The 14,063-nt window shown below is 42.7% G+C and overlaps 1 protein-coding gene across 1 annotated transcript in view; it reads right to left on the bottom strand.

The window, feature by feature from the left end:
* The window catches only part of KPNA3 (karyopherin subunit alpha 3), a 63,648-nt gene extending 52,845 nt beyond the window's left edge, over positions 1 to 10,803 (bottom strand). The window contains exon 1 of the mRNA XM_067563085.1: positions 10,622 to 10,803. Coding sequence (XP_067419186.1) covers positions 10,622 to 10,705 — 84 coding nt within the window. The 5' untranslated portion in view covers positions 10,706 to 10,803. The remainder of the gene's footprint in view (positions 1 to 10,621) is intronic.
* Between the last annotated feature and the right edge of the window lie 3,260 nt (positions 10,804 to 14,063).

Raw genomic sequence — 14,063 nt, 5'->3', positions numbered from 1 at the left:
AACACTGTCTAGGAAAAAATATTCATAATTACACAAAGAAAAACTGCCTGGATGTATAAGAGTGGTGTGGTGGAAGACACATGTCAATCTAAGTACAGAACAGGATCAAGCAGAGACTCCACTGGCTACTCTGCTAAACGATTTTAGTAAAGGATAAAAAGCAGGTATCCATGCTGATATTGTTAGATCTATAAGATCCTTTCAACACTATTGATTCCTGGTGTTTACTTGCATGCAAACCTTAGCAGGAATAGACAGGGCTATTGTTCAGTGGCTCCACTTCTACATCTGAGAGAAATCTTGGCAGACAATTTTGGGCAATTTCTTCAATCAGGAGAGCACTTTCACATGGGGCTTCCATATTGTCCCTACTGATGAAGCAGTTGTAGCATCCAGGGTTGGGGGGCTGGATCAGGCTCTCCTGACCACTTTCAGGCCATGGCATCATCCCTGTCCCCTCTGAGGGCACCACAAACACTTTGTGGGGGAATGGAAGTACAGCTGGGTTCCCCCTGACCACTCTCCAGATCCAGCTGTTTACTGCCCTCCTCAAAAGACCAGGAGCCCCCACCCCTCCCAAGGATGGTTTAGGAATCCCTGGATACAAAGATAAACTTAATAATGGGAACTAAAAGCATGAGTTCTAGGTTCACTTCTGATGACTGTGTACCTTCAAAACTCTTAAATCCAACATTTTCTTTCTTCTGAGTGCTTGCACTTTGCAACCAATATAGCATGCTTTTACCAATGCTTTTGGTCATAACTGTACAACATAAAGCAGTAAAAATTATTTTCTTCTTTATATAAGTGATGTTATACAAGACGTGTATTGATAAGGTCTGTACATCAACTTTGAAATTTCTGTCTTTCTAACAAACCTAAGTGCTTGTTGTATAATATTCACAACCTTAAAAGCTTTAATACAACATATTAACTACATGTAATTACTAAGAGTAAATCAGTAAAAATTATTAGATATCTGACAATAGAAAGTACCATATCCTGACATACTCATATGGGAAATCATGAGTAAGGAATTTCTATGCCTTCCAAAGAATTTCTGGCCAATGTTCTTCGAAGGATTTACAGGGTGGCTCTATTCTAAGAGGGACTAGAAGTGGTATTACAGGATTCCATATTTGTTGTTTCTATATCAAATTCTTTCAATTTACAAATAAGCAGATGTTTTTCTAACTGCCTGCCCCAATTACTCTCCCTAAGCTCCATCAGTCAAGCTGGATTATTTCCATTTTATGGATCACCAGTAATAAAAATTCTGTTAGACCAAATTCTGGCCACAGATTTGCTTATTCAATCTAACTATATTGAGACTATGCCTTCCCAGCAATCCCACACTAGGTATTTATCTAGGTACTTATACACCTCACACAACTATTACTATATTCACCCCCTCAACCTCATAGAAGTATTATGAAGTACTATAATAAGATCTTATAGATGGGTAGTTGAGGCACAGAAAGATTGTGAATCATCCAAGGGATGTTTATAGCAGAGCAAGAATTAGACCTGGGTCTCCAGATTCCCAGTCCGCAATCTTCACCACACAGCCAGCTTCTGTCCTCATGCATTGCCCAGATCACAGTAATATCCCATCTGCATTTGTCTTTTGATTATGCTCTCTGAAGACTTAAAAATTACATAGGTGTTGAGGGCATAAACAGGACCATGAAAACCTTACTACTGGTGAAGATATACAAAATAGAAAAAACTCGATTTGACAGTCAAATCCCAAGATAAGATGGAGCACTGGCACTTAGAAAACACTTTGAACAAATCAGTGAGTATAGAACCTCACAATGAAATTTTTTCTTTAAAAGTTTAACCTTTGAGATCTTGTTGCAAAGACAATCTTTCATATACAAACCAAGTCTGCATGCGGATGGCCACATAACCAAGGGTAGTGTCAATTTCCATCAATTATCTAGTGGACCGTTTGTTCTATAGTTTGACTATAAGCAGGGTAAAAAAGCATGAGCACAGCATTGCAGTTGAAGTCACAATCAAATACAGCCACAGAAGTGATGGAATATGGGGAAATAAAGTAATTTTCAATGAAAGGTGATTGATTCAAAGAGAAATGTTCAAATAATTTGACTCATATTGTACAACATGTATTTGGTATTTTGTGCTTGCTATATTTTAGTAGCCACTCTATACTTGAATCAAAAGTTTCAAAATGGTTGGGGAAAGTTACTTGTCCTGAAAGAACAGGCATGAGGTCCCAGAACCCTAGCCATGTTAGTTGGGGGAAGCAGATCAAGATCTCCTGAAACAGAGACAGCAGACCTCAAGTGCAGAGACTACCCCTAACAGCAGTAAGGTGCAGAAAAATGCAGCCAGAACCCATTGCTGTCCCCCAGCCTGTATCTTATACTATTCTAGTAGCTCCTAGGAACGCCAAGCAAGTATCAGAGCCCCACAGTGCTAGGCACTTTATAGACAAGTAACCAAGAAAACAGTTCCTGCCCAGACAACTTCCCTTCCTCTCATTCTCACCCCACTCCTGCCCTCACAACAAACAAAATTAAATATGAAAAAAATGAACAAGATGTGTCCATCTGACCATTTTGCCTGTATGGTTCTCTTCTCTTGTGCGTTTTGTACATATGCCTTTTTAGACTGTACATGTTTTGAGATAGGGACTTTATCTTCCTAGGAATTTGTGCGAGGTGCTATACAATTATGATTAGGATCTTTTAGAACTACTGCAGTAATAATGGTTCAAACAGCTTATAGTCCTGAAAGAAGATACCTGATCTGAAGATCAGTCTGATTACTACTTTATTTTCCCCAAACTAATTTTGATAAGTCTAGCACCCCTTTTTTTGCTGAGAGCTAACAGAGTTAGGGATTGTACACACTACCACTTATGTCAGTATAATTTATGTCACCTAGGAGTGTGAATAAGCCATCGCCCTGAGCGACGGAAGTTACACTGACTTAAGTGCAAGTGTGGACAGCGCTACGTGAGCAGGAGAAGCTCTCCTGCCGACATAGCTACTGCTTCTTGCAGAAGACAGGCGAGCTCTCTTCTGTCGGCATAATGTGTCTTCATCAGACATGCTGCAGTAGTGCAGCTGTATTGGTGCAGCTATGTTGCTTTGGCGCATCTAGTGTAGACTAGTCCTTAGAGATTAATTCTTTATACTTAAGAGGCATTCCAGATGGTAGAGGTAGAAGCTGCTAAAGTTGTCAGAACTGAGTGGGTAATAAAAAGACGAGCAAGACTAATCAAAATCTGATTTAAAGATGGACATTGTACGACCAGTAACAAATGCTATATGTTACTAGAAATATGAAATTTGTCCTTTCCAAAGTATGCTTTTTTAGCCAATGAGCTATTAGACCTTACAACTGTCACTATTCTAGCAATGATTATTTAGTCACTGGTCAAGAATTTAATAGTCAGTCAATCCCAGACCTCAACTAATTTCATGCAGCGCACACACCACTGTAAATCATGAGGGGCTGTCTCCATTTCCAAGTTACATGAAGATATTCACTCGTAGCTTCAGAAAAAACTGACATTCAAAGATCTCACTCTAGCAAATCTAGCAAAGTTGTATTTAAACATATCTGAACATTAAATAACTTTTTCAGTGATGAGATTTTTTGTAACTTTTTAATCAATGATAGTATAGCAGATTTGACTTCTATTAAGTTTGTCATTTTAGTTTAGCAGAAAAGTTAAACATTTTCCACTATGTTCTATTATCTGCTTTGAGAGGTACACTAGAACTGGATGAATTCCAGAGAAGCAGTTTCTGGAGAGCTATCCTTCAGTAGCCTCTTGCTCTCCTCTAGTCCCCTGCTCTGAAAATACAAACATATTCTGGTCTCCCCCTTCTTCAAAAAAGCCAGCAGTCAAGGGAAACTGAGCAGACCTTAGCAAGCTTAGAGATACTCTAAGTGGGTCTACATTTTAAGTCCATTGGAAAACTGGAACTGGTATAGGACAGCCACTCATCTGTCCCAAAGAGGGCACACGACACCTATCCTCTGGGATCAATACTGGTTAACCTGGGAACAACCTGAGACAGCCTGTCTCTGAGGATGTATTGTCTCAGTTGTGATCAGCTGAAGTAACGATGCTACCTCCCCCTCAACATAATACATACAGGAGCTTGGAATACCCTTCTCCAACGGGTCCAAAATAGCCACAATGTGCTTTCATGGCTTGCTACCCATTTGTTTCATCCAGCCTTTGAAGAGAATCAGGGGAGAGTGAAAGCACTAATCAACAAGTGGGACTGTTGTTATAGTGGAAGCTGGTAGCAACACTTATTTGCTTAACACTTTTCATTATAAAATACTCTTACAACCCTTTTTAGAAGCTCTAACATCTCCATTATTTGCAGAACACTTTTGAAATTTGGCAGGGACAAAGCCCTGGGTCAAGAGACATACCTTTCATTTACTCCATGAAATTCTGTTCAGGTTTCGCTGACTAATAAGGTGAAAAAAATTGATACTGCCCCTTTGACCAGGAAAATTTTGGCAGCATGCCAAAATAACTGAACACAAGAAAACATTCTAAAGAGCTGGGCCTACATGGCCGCCAAAGCAGCAACAGCTGCAGCACACACTACACTGGGAACACCTGAGAACCATCAGAACAATAAGAACAATGGCAGAGACAGAATCACAGAAATGTAGGACTGGAAGGGATGACAGGTCATCTGATCCAGACCCTTGCACTGAGGCAGGACTAAGTATCAACCAAATCAGCGGTTCCCAACCTTTTCGAGTGTGCGGACCCCTTTTCAACCTCCAAACATTTCGCAGACCACTACATGCTACTAGTTCTTTTTTTACATTCAGTTTTTATTTGAAATTGTACATTTCCTTGGTGAGGATGTTATTTTTCATTTCTGCAGACCCCCTGTAGTAGCCTCCGTGGACCACAGGTTGGGATCTGATGAACTAGATAATCCCTGACAAATGTGTGTCACTAGAAGTTTAAGAACAGGTTAGCGAAAGATTCCACAACCTCCCTAGGTAACTTGTTCCAGTGCTTAACTATCCTAGGCTACCCTCTCATGCCCCTGCAACCCAGTCCTTCTTGGGGCCACTATATAAAGAAGGGACTCCACCAATTCCAGGTAGTGGGAAGGAGCTGAGCTAGGCTCCCCCATAAGTTCCGAAACCCAGTCATATCAGGCTCTTCATGCTCCATACTCAGGACAGTATCAATGGCTCATTCTCCTCTTTGGGAAAGCAGATATCTCTGCTACCACCTAATGTAGCCAGTCATGTAGCTCAAGTCGTAGAAAACTGTGCTTCAGGGCAGAAGATTCAGGGTTCAAATGCTTATGATTCATGACTGGAGGTGTTACAGTTGTATATCATGAGAAAGGCAAAGACATTCTTTTAAAAATCTCCAAAATTTCACAAATTTAGGTTGCAAAGTCAAGCTCTCAAAAGTTAGAAAGTGTCATAAGTACACAATAGTTGCCTATGCAACCTTAATTCTGGCCTCTTATGTGTAATGCATTATAACCATCTTTAATTACATGATCACATACTTTTTTTCCTCCCAACAAACAGTGTGTGGGATGGACACACAAGAGTGCACGGGCAACCTTGCTGATCAGGCATTTCCGGAATTCGGGATAAAAGGAGTTGTTTTGTTATTTTTACTTTGCAACCTAAATAATATTCTTTTAACAAGGGTTTTGGGGTTTTTTTTTGCATGTTCTTTTTTTTTTTTTTTATAACTGCTCGTTGGTAGAAAGGGTGAGCTGACTGAAATAGTTTGATTTGTAATTTTAAATTACTGGCAGGACACTATGAGCTTGTGCATGGATGCTATTTATAGCTCTAAATAAAAATATGAGAGTAATAGACCAGAAGCAGGCAAGAAGTCAAGGAAGGGCAGGAAAGGGTTGACAGGAGTGAGGGCAGTTAGCAGGTGGGATAGGGTTGAGGGAACAGGTGCAGGGGTTGCAGGTAGAGAGCAAACTAGAAACCTCAACGTCAAATTGCAATTTTTGAAAAAGTCAGTTTAGTTGCAATTTCAGTGTCAACTTTATTTCTTATAAACGCTTTTATAAATTAAATGGTTTGATTGTATTTAAAATACATCAACATAGTTTGTACTTTATATATTACTTTATTAGTACAAGGCCTGGCCTACCCTTAAAACTTAGGTCAACCTAGCTAAGCCCTAGAAACAGCTAGGTTGATGGAAGAATTCTTCCGTCAACCTAGCTCCTCCCTCCTTAAAAGGGTGGATATACTACAGTAACAGAAAAATCCCTTCTGTCTACACCATAGCAGAATAGCTGCAGCACTGCATCTGTAATGTAGATATACCTTAAGTGGCTATGAGACTTTACAGAACACATTCAGTTTAAATAGCAAAGTTACAAACCCCATAAGAGGCTTACAATTATGCAACACTATTAAGTTTGTGTAAGTTCTCCCAGGCAGTGGCCATGTATTTGCCCATATCCTGAGAAACTGAAAATCTGAGTCTTTTCCTACAGATGTCATAACTGTAAAGAATGTTTAAAAAGAACTCAACAGCTCAATGATTTGTAACAATAAAGACTTTTCACTGTTTATAAAACAAATAAAAACTAGTTTTATGTTTAGCATTGGTGTTAAACTTTATCACTATTCCATTTTTTGAAGAACTACTTTTTTTGAGATATTAACAATACTACAGATAGGTTGAAATTCTCTTTCCTGGGGCACAGCTTGAGGAGACTGACTGTGTATGTGGGCAACCAGTACAAGGGCAGAGACACAATTCTTACCCAACCAGGGCACCCCAAGTGGCCCATCTTTTGCAGCCAGTGGAAGCGTGCAGTTCATGGACCTCCTGGCCACAACTGCCCACCAACATACCCCTTTCTTTGCTCCTACAGAGGAGGTGCAGCAAAACTCGGCTATGTGGCACAAAAGGTACTGCACAGTCCCCCTGTGCTCTCTCCCCTAAACCCAGCCCTGCTGTACAACACCACCCATTATTTACCCTTCTTCAGTCCTTTTGCATCTAGAAGGATTCTTCCCTTAAAAAAAATGTAAGGACCATTCAGGTTATAACAAGTAAAAGGTGGTGTATGGCACAGCAGACCCGACAGTGAAAATATCAATGTTAACTACAGTTTAAGAAAACAGTAAGTATTTTGGTTTGCCAGAACATTTTGTACCTGACAAAAAATGATTTTATAGTATTTAACAGTATCAGTAGTTGAATAGGAGTTAAAGGAAGATGGTTACTAAACAATGTACTGCATATTCATTCAAGCCTGGTTAGCAGAAACAAATCAGTAACAGTCATCAAACAACAGATGCCAAATTACTATGGAGTATCTTCGTCAACAGTCTAGATCATGCTTTTAGTAAATAGTTTTTACTTAAAGTTATTTACAAAAATGAACAAATTATTTTGAAGTATCTCCTATAATAGAAGGGCATCTCTTTTGTGGTACAAGTGCCAAAGCATGTATAATTCTCAACCATATTCATTACCAGGTCCACAGTCTTATCACAGAAGGGAACTGCTTTGCCCACTATAGCATATATTTTATTAAATCAATGGAATATCCCTGTAAATACAGTACCTTTTATTCAGAAACAGCTCAATCCATTAGCATCCCCAGATGGTAAGTAAAGTACATAATGTCTTGGGGCAAAACAAGGACTATTACTTTTCTAAAATAATCTCCTGGATATTCTGGGAGCCTAACAGAATAGTTAGGTAAAGCTATTAAAAAGGGTACCTTCTACTATTTACTTCAAGATGGCTACTCTGGACAGCTAGAAAAAGCATGACAACCAAAATCACTGGAAGGTTAATATTAAAAACAAGTCATATGTTCTATGATTTTGATTCTTTCATCAGATTCTAAGCTTCATTTAAAACACTTCCGACTTTTAAATTCATTGTGTGAATGTGCAACTTTTACATACTTCTATACTTTTTCTTTCAAGGAGAATATTTTTCTTGAGGCATGGGCGTCAATGCTGAACAGAAACGTGTTTTCTTACCAGGTTTAAGCTAACCACTTTTTTCTTAGCATGAATGCACCCTTTGGCTCTGCCTGTGCTAAGCAGTGACCCATCACCTGGGAAAGTAAGACCCTTCAGAGCTAGTCTATGCAAGGAAACTGATCAGCAAAGCAATAACAGAATAGTTATTCCACCACAGCTATTCTGGTATAACTCCCCCTCATGGACACTACTCCAGAATAAAACTCACCGGATTCTGGAATAACTGTGCTTTCAAAGCAAAGTAATTATTCCAGAATAGAGTGTCCACATAAGTGAGTTACTCCATTATAGCTATTCAGGTATAACTATTCCGCTATTTCTATATGCCAGCCAATTTCCCCATACAGACAAGCCCTCAAATCCCTTCAGCTCAGTAGTCACCAGTTTCAAACATACCGGCATATTAGGCAGTTTAAATGACAGAGCAGATTATGCTAAATGGGGGCCCTGGATTTGCCCCTGCTTTGCTCTTCAACCAGTTAGGACAGGGGCTGAGGAAACAGAAGCTTAACATCTCCTTCTCCAGCACTGCTGAAGCAAATCCAGTAATATTCTCAACATGGAGAAAGAGGAAAAAAAGGACAGGGAGAAGAATGTATCGGAAATATCACAATATGAGAGAGGGCAAGCAAGAAATACAGCCCAAGATTGAAAATGGAGAAGAAAAACAGAAACTGGAAGCCAATTACTTGGTGTAAGGGTGGGGTATTTTTGGCTAATCTAATTATCACAGTTATATTGTCTCCCAACAGGGAGAGAGAAAACCTTTCTGTAAAAAGATTGTATCCTCTTTGGAAAAGCACCCTGTGCAAGGTAGATTCACCACCACAAAGCTGAATTTAAGGCTACATCTATACTAGAGAGCTTACACCGGTGCAGCTGTATGGATGCAGCTACAAGATCTCTCACCTAGCTGCTCTATGCAGACAGGAGAGAGCTCTCCAGTCAACATAATTAATCCACCCCCCATGAGCAGAGGTAGTGCACTCTAGCGCTTGTGCCAGCATTATTTATGTCGCTCAAGGGGTGGAATAGTCACAACCTACCCCCTAAACAACATATGTTTTGCCGACATAAGTGGCGGTGTAGACATATCCTAAAATAAGACTAGCTTACATTGTGAATGTCATCTTTACAAAGACATGGGTCCTGTTAAACCCGATCTACAAAGAATTGTCCCCATACAAACAATAGCAGCAAAGGTGTGAATCTGCCCCAACCCAAAATTTACCTTAAAAGGGTGTGAATTCAAAGTTTATTTTGGATTATTTAAATGCTGTCATCAAATACAGCAATATAATTGAGGTACACACTGAAATGGAATCAAAACACACACTTAGACAATATATTTAGATTTACTTTTCCCTTTTACATCCTAGATTAGCTTTTACTTAAGGGAGATTTTTTTCCCCTCATTATTTTAGTTAGAAAGTAACAGATGTCAGCCCCTTGGAATTTCTCCTTTTCCATAGTGGCTACAATGAAAGATGCCCATGGCACTGAAGTGTTGTGGAGTTAAGAGACCTAACCAATACGCCAGGAAGGGATTCAATTACCTTTGAAATGCCCTCTTTTTACAGATTTGGAGAGTGGACTGACTCCCTATTAAGGAAGGCTACCCCACTGTGCTTCCAGATGTAAATAGATGAAGACCTTAACAGCTATCCATTGCTGAGCTACACCATCTTCATTTCAAGAACCGTTTCACATCCTTTTAAAGGCCGGCGGTTTAAAGCAAGAACTGGGAGTGAAAGCAAGTGACCATCACACAGTGTGGGATAAAGCTGGCTGAGTATGGGAGCGGCCCCTGCAGTTTCTCCACTGGCCCCGACAACCCGGCCTGGGCCTACAACAACGTTTGAAAGAAAAATCAGGGAGCAGCCTTTAGCACCAACCCCGATGTGCGCGGGGCCTGCGGCTGGATGTTTGGGGGCAGGGGCGTGTTACCAGCGGAAGGGGACGGGGAGGCACAAAAGGCAGCCAGCTCCATTGTCCAGCCCATTCAAGTGCCGATCCCTCGGAGCATAAGGCCGAGGGAGGAGGAGGAGGCACAAGACGGCAGAGTCTCTCAGGCAGGGAGACGGAAAGGCAGCTGCTCAGCCAGGGTAGAGAAAGGGGGGCATTGGCGCATCCCGCCGTCCGCCCAGGCAGGCCCGGCGCGCACCCCGGCCGCTCACACGCCCCATATGGAACAAGCCGGGGTGAGGAGCCACGCGATCGAGCCCCCAGCCCCGGTCTCAGCCCCACCGCGGGGTGAGGAGACGGCGGCCGCCGCCATGGGGCGGCGACGGGAGGCGGCCGACCGCGCACCCTGCCGCTGCCAGCCAGGCTCCCAGTTCCCTCCTCAGGCCGCGCCCGCATGACGGAGAAGAAAAACCCGGAGGCATTTTCCCTGCGCCGCCGAGCGCCCCGCGGCCACTCCCCCCCGCCGGGCCCGGCAGCCGCCCAGCTCGGAGCGGGCAGCGGGCCCCTCCTCTCGAGCCCGCCCGCCCGCCCGGGGCGGAGGAGGGGGAGGAGAAGGGGGAGGAGGAGGCGGCGGCACGGCCGAGCTCAGCCAGTCCCGGCGGGAGCCGGAGCCGCCGGCCCGGCCGAGACTCACCTCCACATCGCGGCCCTTGTTCTTGAAGCTCTTGATGCGGTGGTTCTCCAGGCCCGCGGCGGCGGCGGCGGCGTTCTCGGCCATGGCTGCTCTGGCGGCGGCGGCGGCTGCTCCCAGCTACTGCGCAAGGCGGCTCCGGCGGGGGGGGAGGGGGAGGCGCGAGGGAAAGAGGGACGTTCCGTGACGCGCGCGAGGAGGGGGAGGGGGTAGCCAGCAGGGGCAAGCGTCGTTGCTGAGTGACGGAGAGCGCGGCCCGAGGCACGTGACATCATAGACCACGCCCCTCACCTTCCGTTCCTCCTTTATGCTAATTTTCTGGGTGTCTAATTTGCATAAAGCAGACTTCATCGCAGAAGCGAGCGGCGGAGACTACGGGTCTCGGCATGTAATGCGGTTTGCTCGAGAGCGGACGGCGCGTTGCACGCCGGGGCTTGTGGTCTCTGTGAGCCGCACTGTGGAACGCTGTGGGAGCCCGCTACTCTACCGTGGCCCAGCTCGCTGTGCATAGTGGTGTGTGTGAGGCGGTCTGCTGTGGGGGTGGAGGATGAGTTGCAGCTTCCCAGGACAGTGGCCGGTTATTGTGGCACATGCAGAGCAGCAGCATAGCTGGATGTCACCTTGCTGGCTCCCCCAACCTACCACCGATTTCTCTCGTGCTGGGGGCATTTCAGGCTTTTCTCTGCAATCGTGGAGGCTGGAAACGTTTTTGAAATGAAAGCTGAGTTTGCCATGTATTTTCGAGTCCAGGAACTGTGGCTTTAAGACAAACACCAAGTAGTGTGAGACTTGCAATAAAATCATGAGAGCTGGTGACCCTTTAAGCCCATGAGGCTGTGTGTCTATGCCAGCTAACTGGCAACTGCACCTTCCTGCTTTCAAGTGACCTACCCACTGTGGGTCTCACGCCATCACCCCCTCAAAGTGGAATTGCCCACTTCTGCCACTCACAGACCTAGCCTTCGGTTGCAGTCCCCTGTGCATCAACCTTGGTTACCTCAGCAGGTCTGACTTTAGGTCCCGTGTCTGTAAGTTGGTTCCCTCAGGGAGCAATGACAATCAGAATCGATGATCAAATAGCCTCAATAAAGCAAAGTATTAATTATTTAGGGCAAAAGGATTTTAAAGAAAAACATATTAAAACAATAAAACAGACTATATATGTGTCTAATTTACTAGGTATCTAAATATCTTCACCATGGGGACCTGATTGATTTAATTTCCTATAACTTCCTCTGCAGAACCTTTCTCTGTGTCTCTCCCTTTAACTCACAGCACATTTATTTTATTATGTACACACCCTCTCTCAATCTCTCCTGTTGGATTTATTCCCCTTTGAATAAATAATTAAATATTTAGTGGGGCAGAGAGGGAGAGCAACCGACTCTGATTAGGGACTTGGGCTATGGGCTATTCAAATTGTGCTTTCCCTGCTGCCCACCTTGAAATTCCATCCTAGACCTGAGGAAAGTTTCATCAAAACAGAGACCTTTAAAAGAAAAATCCTGACCCGCTCTAGTTACATATCTGTATTAGAAACATTTCCTACAAATACTACTACTGATGGACTTACTCCATTGGGGGAGGGAGGAAGCCTAGTATGCAAAGCCCACATGGCACTAGTGGTATGGTGATAATTATTAAGCTGATCAATGATTAGGGGTGAGACAGTATAGCTCCATGGTAATTTGATTTGTTTTTAGTGCCTGAATATAATTTCACAGTGAAATTCTTGGTTAGTTAATTTCACTTACATGTACTTAAAGGAGAACTATTTGGATGCAGTTAGGTGAATATTCCTCTCAGCAACATATTTAACCAGTACTGATAAAATGGAAAGAAAAAAAAAATTTGCTATTTTGAACCTTGAGTGAACTAAGCAGTTGATCACTTTATCTGATATGTTAATTCATTGGGTTTAGAGAGAGATAAAGTTGGTGAGGTAATATCTTGTATTGGATCAACTTCTGTTGGTGAAAGAGACAAGTTTTCAAGCTTACGTGGAGACTAGAGCTTGTCTTTCTCACCAACAGAAGTTGGACCAATAAAAGATATTACCTCACTCATCTTGTCTCTAATATCCTGGGACTGATATAGCTACAACAACATTGCATTCATTGGGTTTGTCGGTATCCACCACCACATATCAATGTGTTCAAACATTTAATTACTATGAATAATGCTTGTTTCTAAACCGGTGCCAGGTCAAGAGTCAGTCATGCATACTTTATTTAACATCAGTCCTCTATAAATTTCCTTAATTCATAACTTACATAAAGATAAGCATACCAACAATAGAACATAGAATTATATTTAATAACCAACATTTAATTTGCCCTAAATCATCTATTAGCCTCATCAGCCCTCTCTTCCCTTGCCCATATCAAAACATGAGCACAGTGTGAAATGAGCACGGATACAAAATCACAGAGTCAGGATTCACAGCTTATCCAACTGTATGTAATTTGCTGCCAGTCCATTGGCCTCTTCACTTCAGAGTATTTTTAACACTTCAGCATTGCTTTCATTGAGCTATTATGCAGAATAAAACTAGCAGATCTTTAGATAGCCATGTTATGGACAGCATGCTCATTTCGTGTCAGCAGACATCTTCACATTGCTTTACGCCCTCTAGAAAAATCACACTCCACCACCAGGCTGCACCTTCTAAAGTGATACCTTCACTGACAAAAAGGGGTGTGTTTATCACAGGATAAATAATACCCACTTAACTACTCTTCCGTAAAACTATAGTGGCACTTTAGTTTTACTGTGACATTAACTAGGCAAACTCAGCCATGGGCAAGGGCTATAGCACTGACCTTGCCTCGCTCCCTTATGGTAAACACTGGAAGTGCTTTGTTGCCACTTACGATTTTACATGATGATAATTATTGCGCATTAGTTATTATCACACTGTAAAATAACACCTGTGTGTCAGTGAAGTCAGAGCTCGAATGAGTGATTGAATTACTGTCTGTACTGCTTTGGGTAGTCAGCATGGCCTTGTCGTCACTAGGACTCGTATTAGCTAATGCTTATATAATGTAAAATCCTAGTGATGACAAGGCAGTTGTAACTATAACATGAGTTAGAAAGTTACAGTGACCCCTAGCCTCCACCACCGTCTTTACCCTGACCTGCTAACCTCTGTGCTTACACAAGGTAAGAACACACCTTTTGTCCTATTGAAGATGCAGCCAGGGCTGCATAAGCAATGGCATTTGAATCTCACTCAAGGAGGTAACTACACTACGGTCGTGGCAAAGTGATGGTTTGGAACCCATGTGGATTGAACTACAGAAGTTTTATACTTTCAGAATCATCATCATCTGAATTGACATCCAGAAGCAACAGGTGCTGCTTTTCTGCTGCCAACCCCCTAATAAACACCATGCTGAGATATCCATTCAGTACTAACTGTGGTTTTTTCTTCAATAATGTT

This window comes from Emydura macquarii, unplaced genomic scaffold (assembly GCF_026122565.2).
Source record: "Emydura macquarii macquarii isolate MOO-44397 ecotype Brisbane River unplaced genomic scaffold, CSIRO-AGI_Emac_v2 contig_2473, whole genome shotgun sequence".
NCBI classification, from domain to species: Eukaryota; Metazoa; Chordata; order Testudines; family Chelidae; genus Emydura; species Emydura macquarii.
Note: the sequence above shows the minus strand (reverse complement) of the source record. Positions and strands in the feature narration are given on the sequence as shown.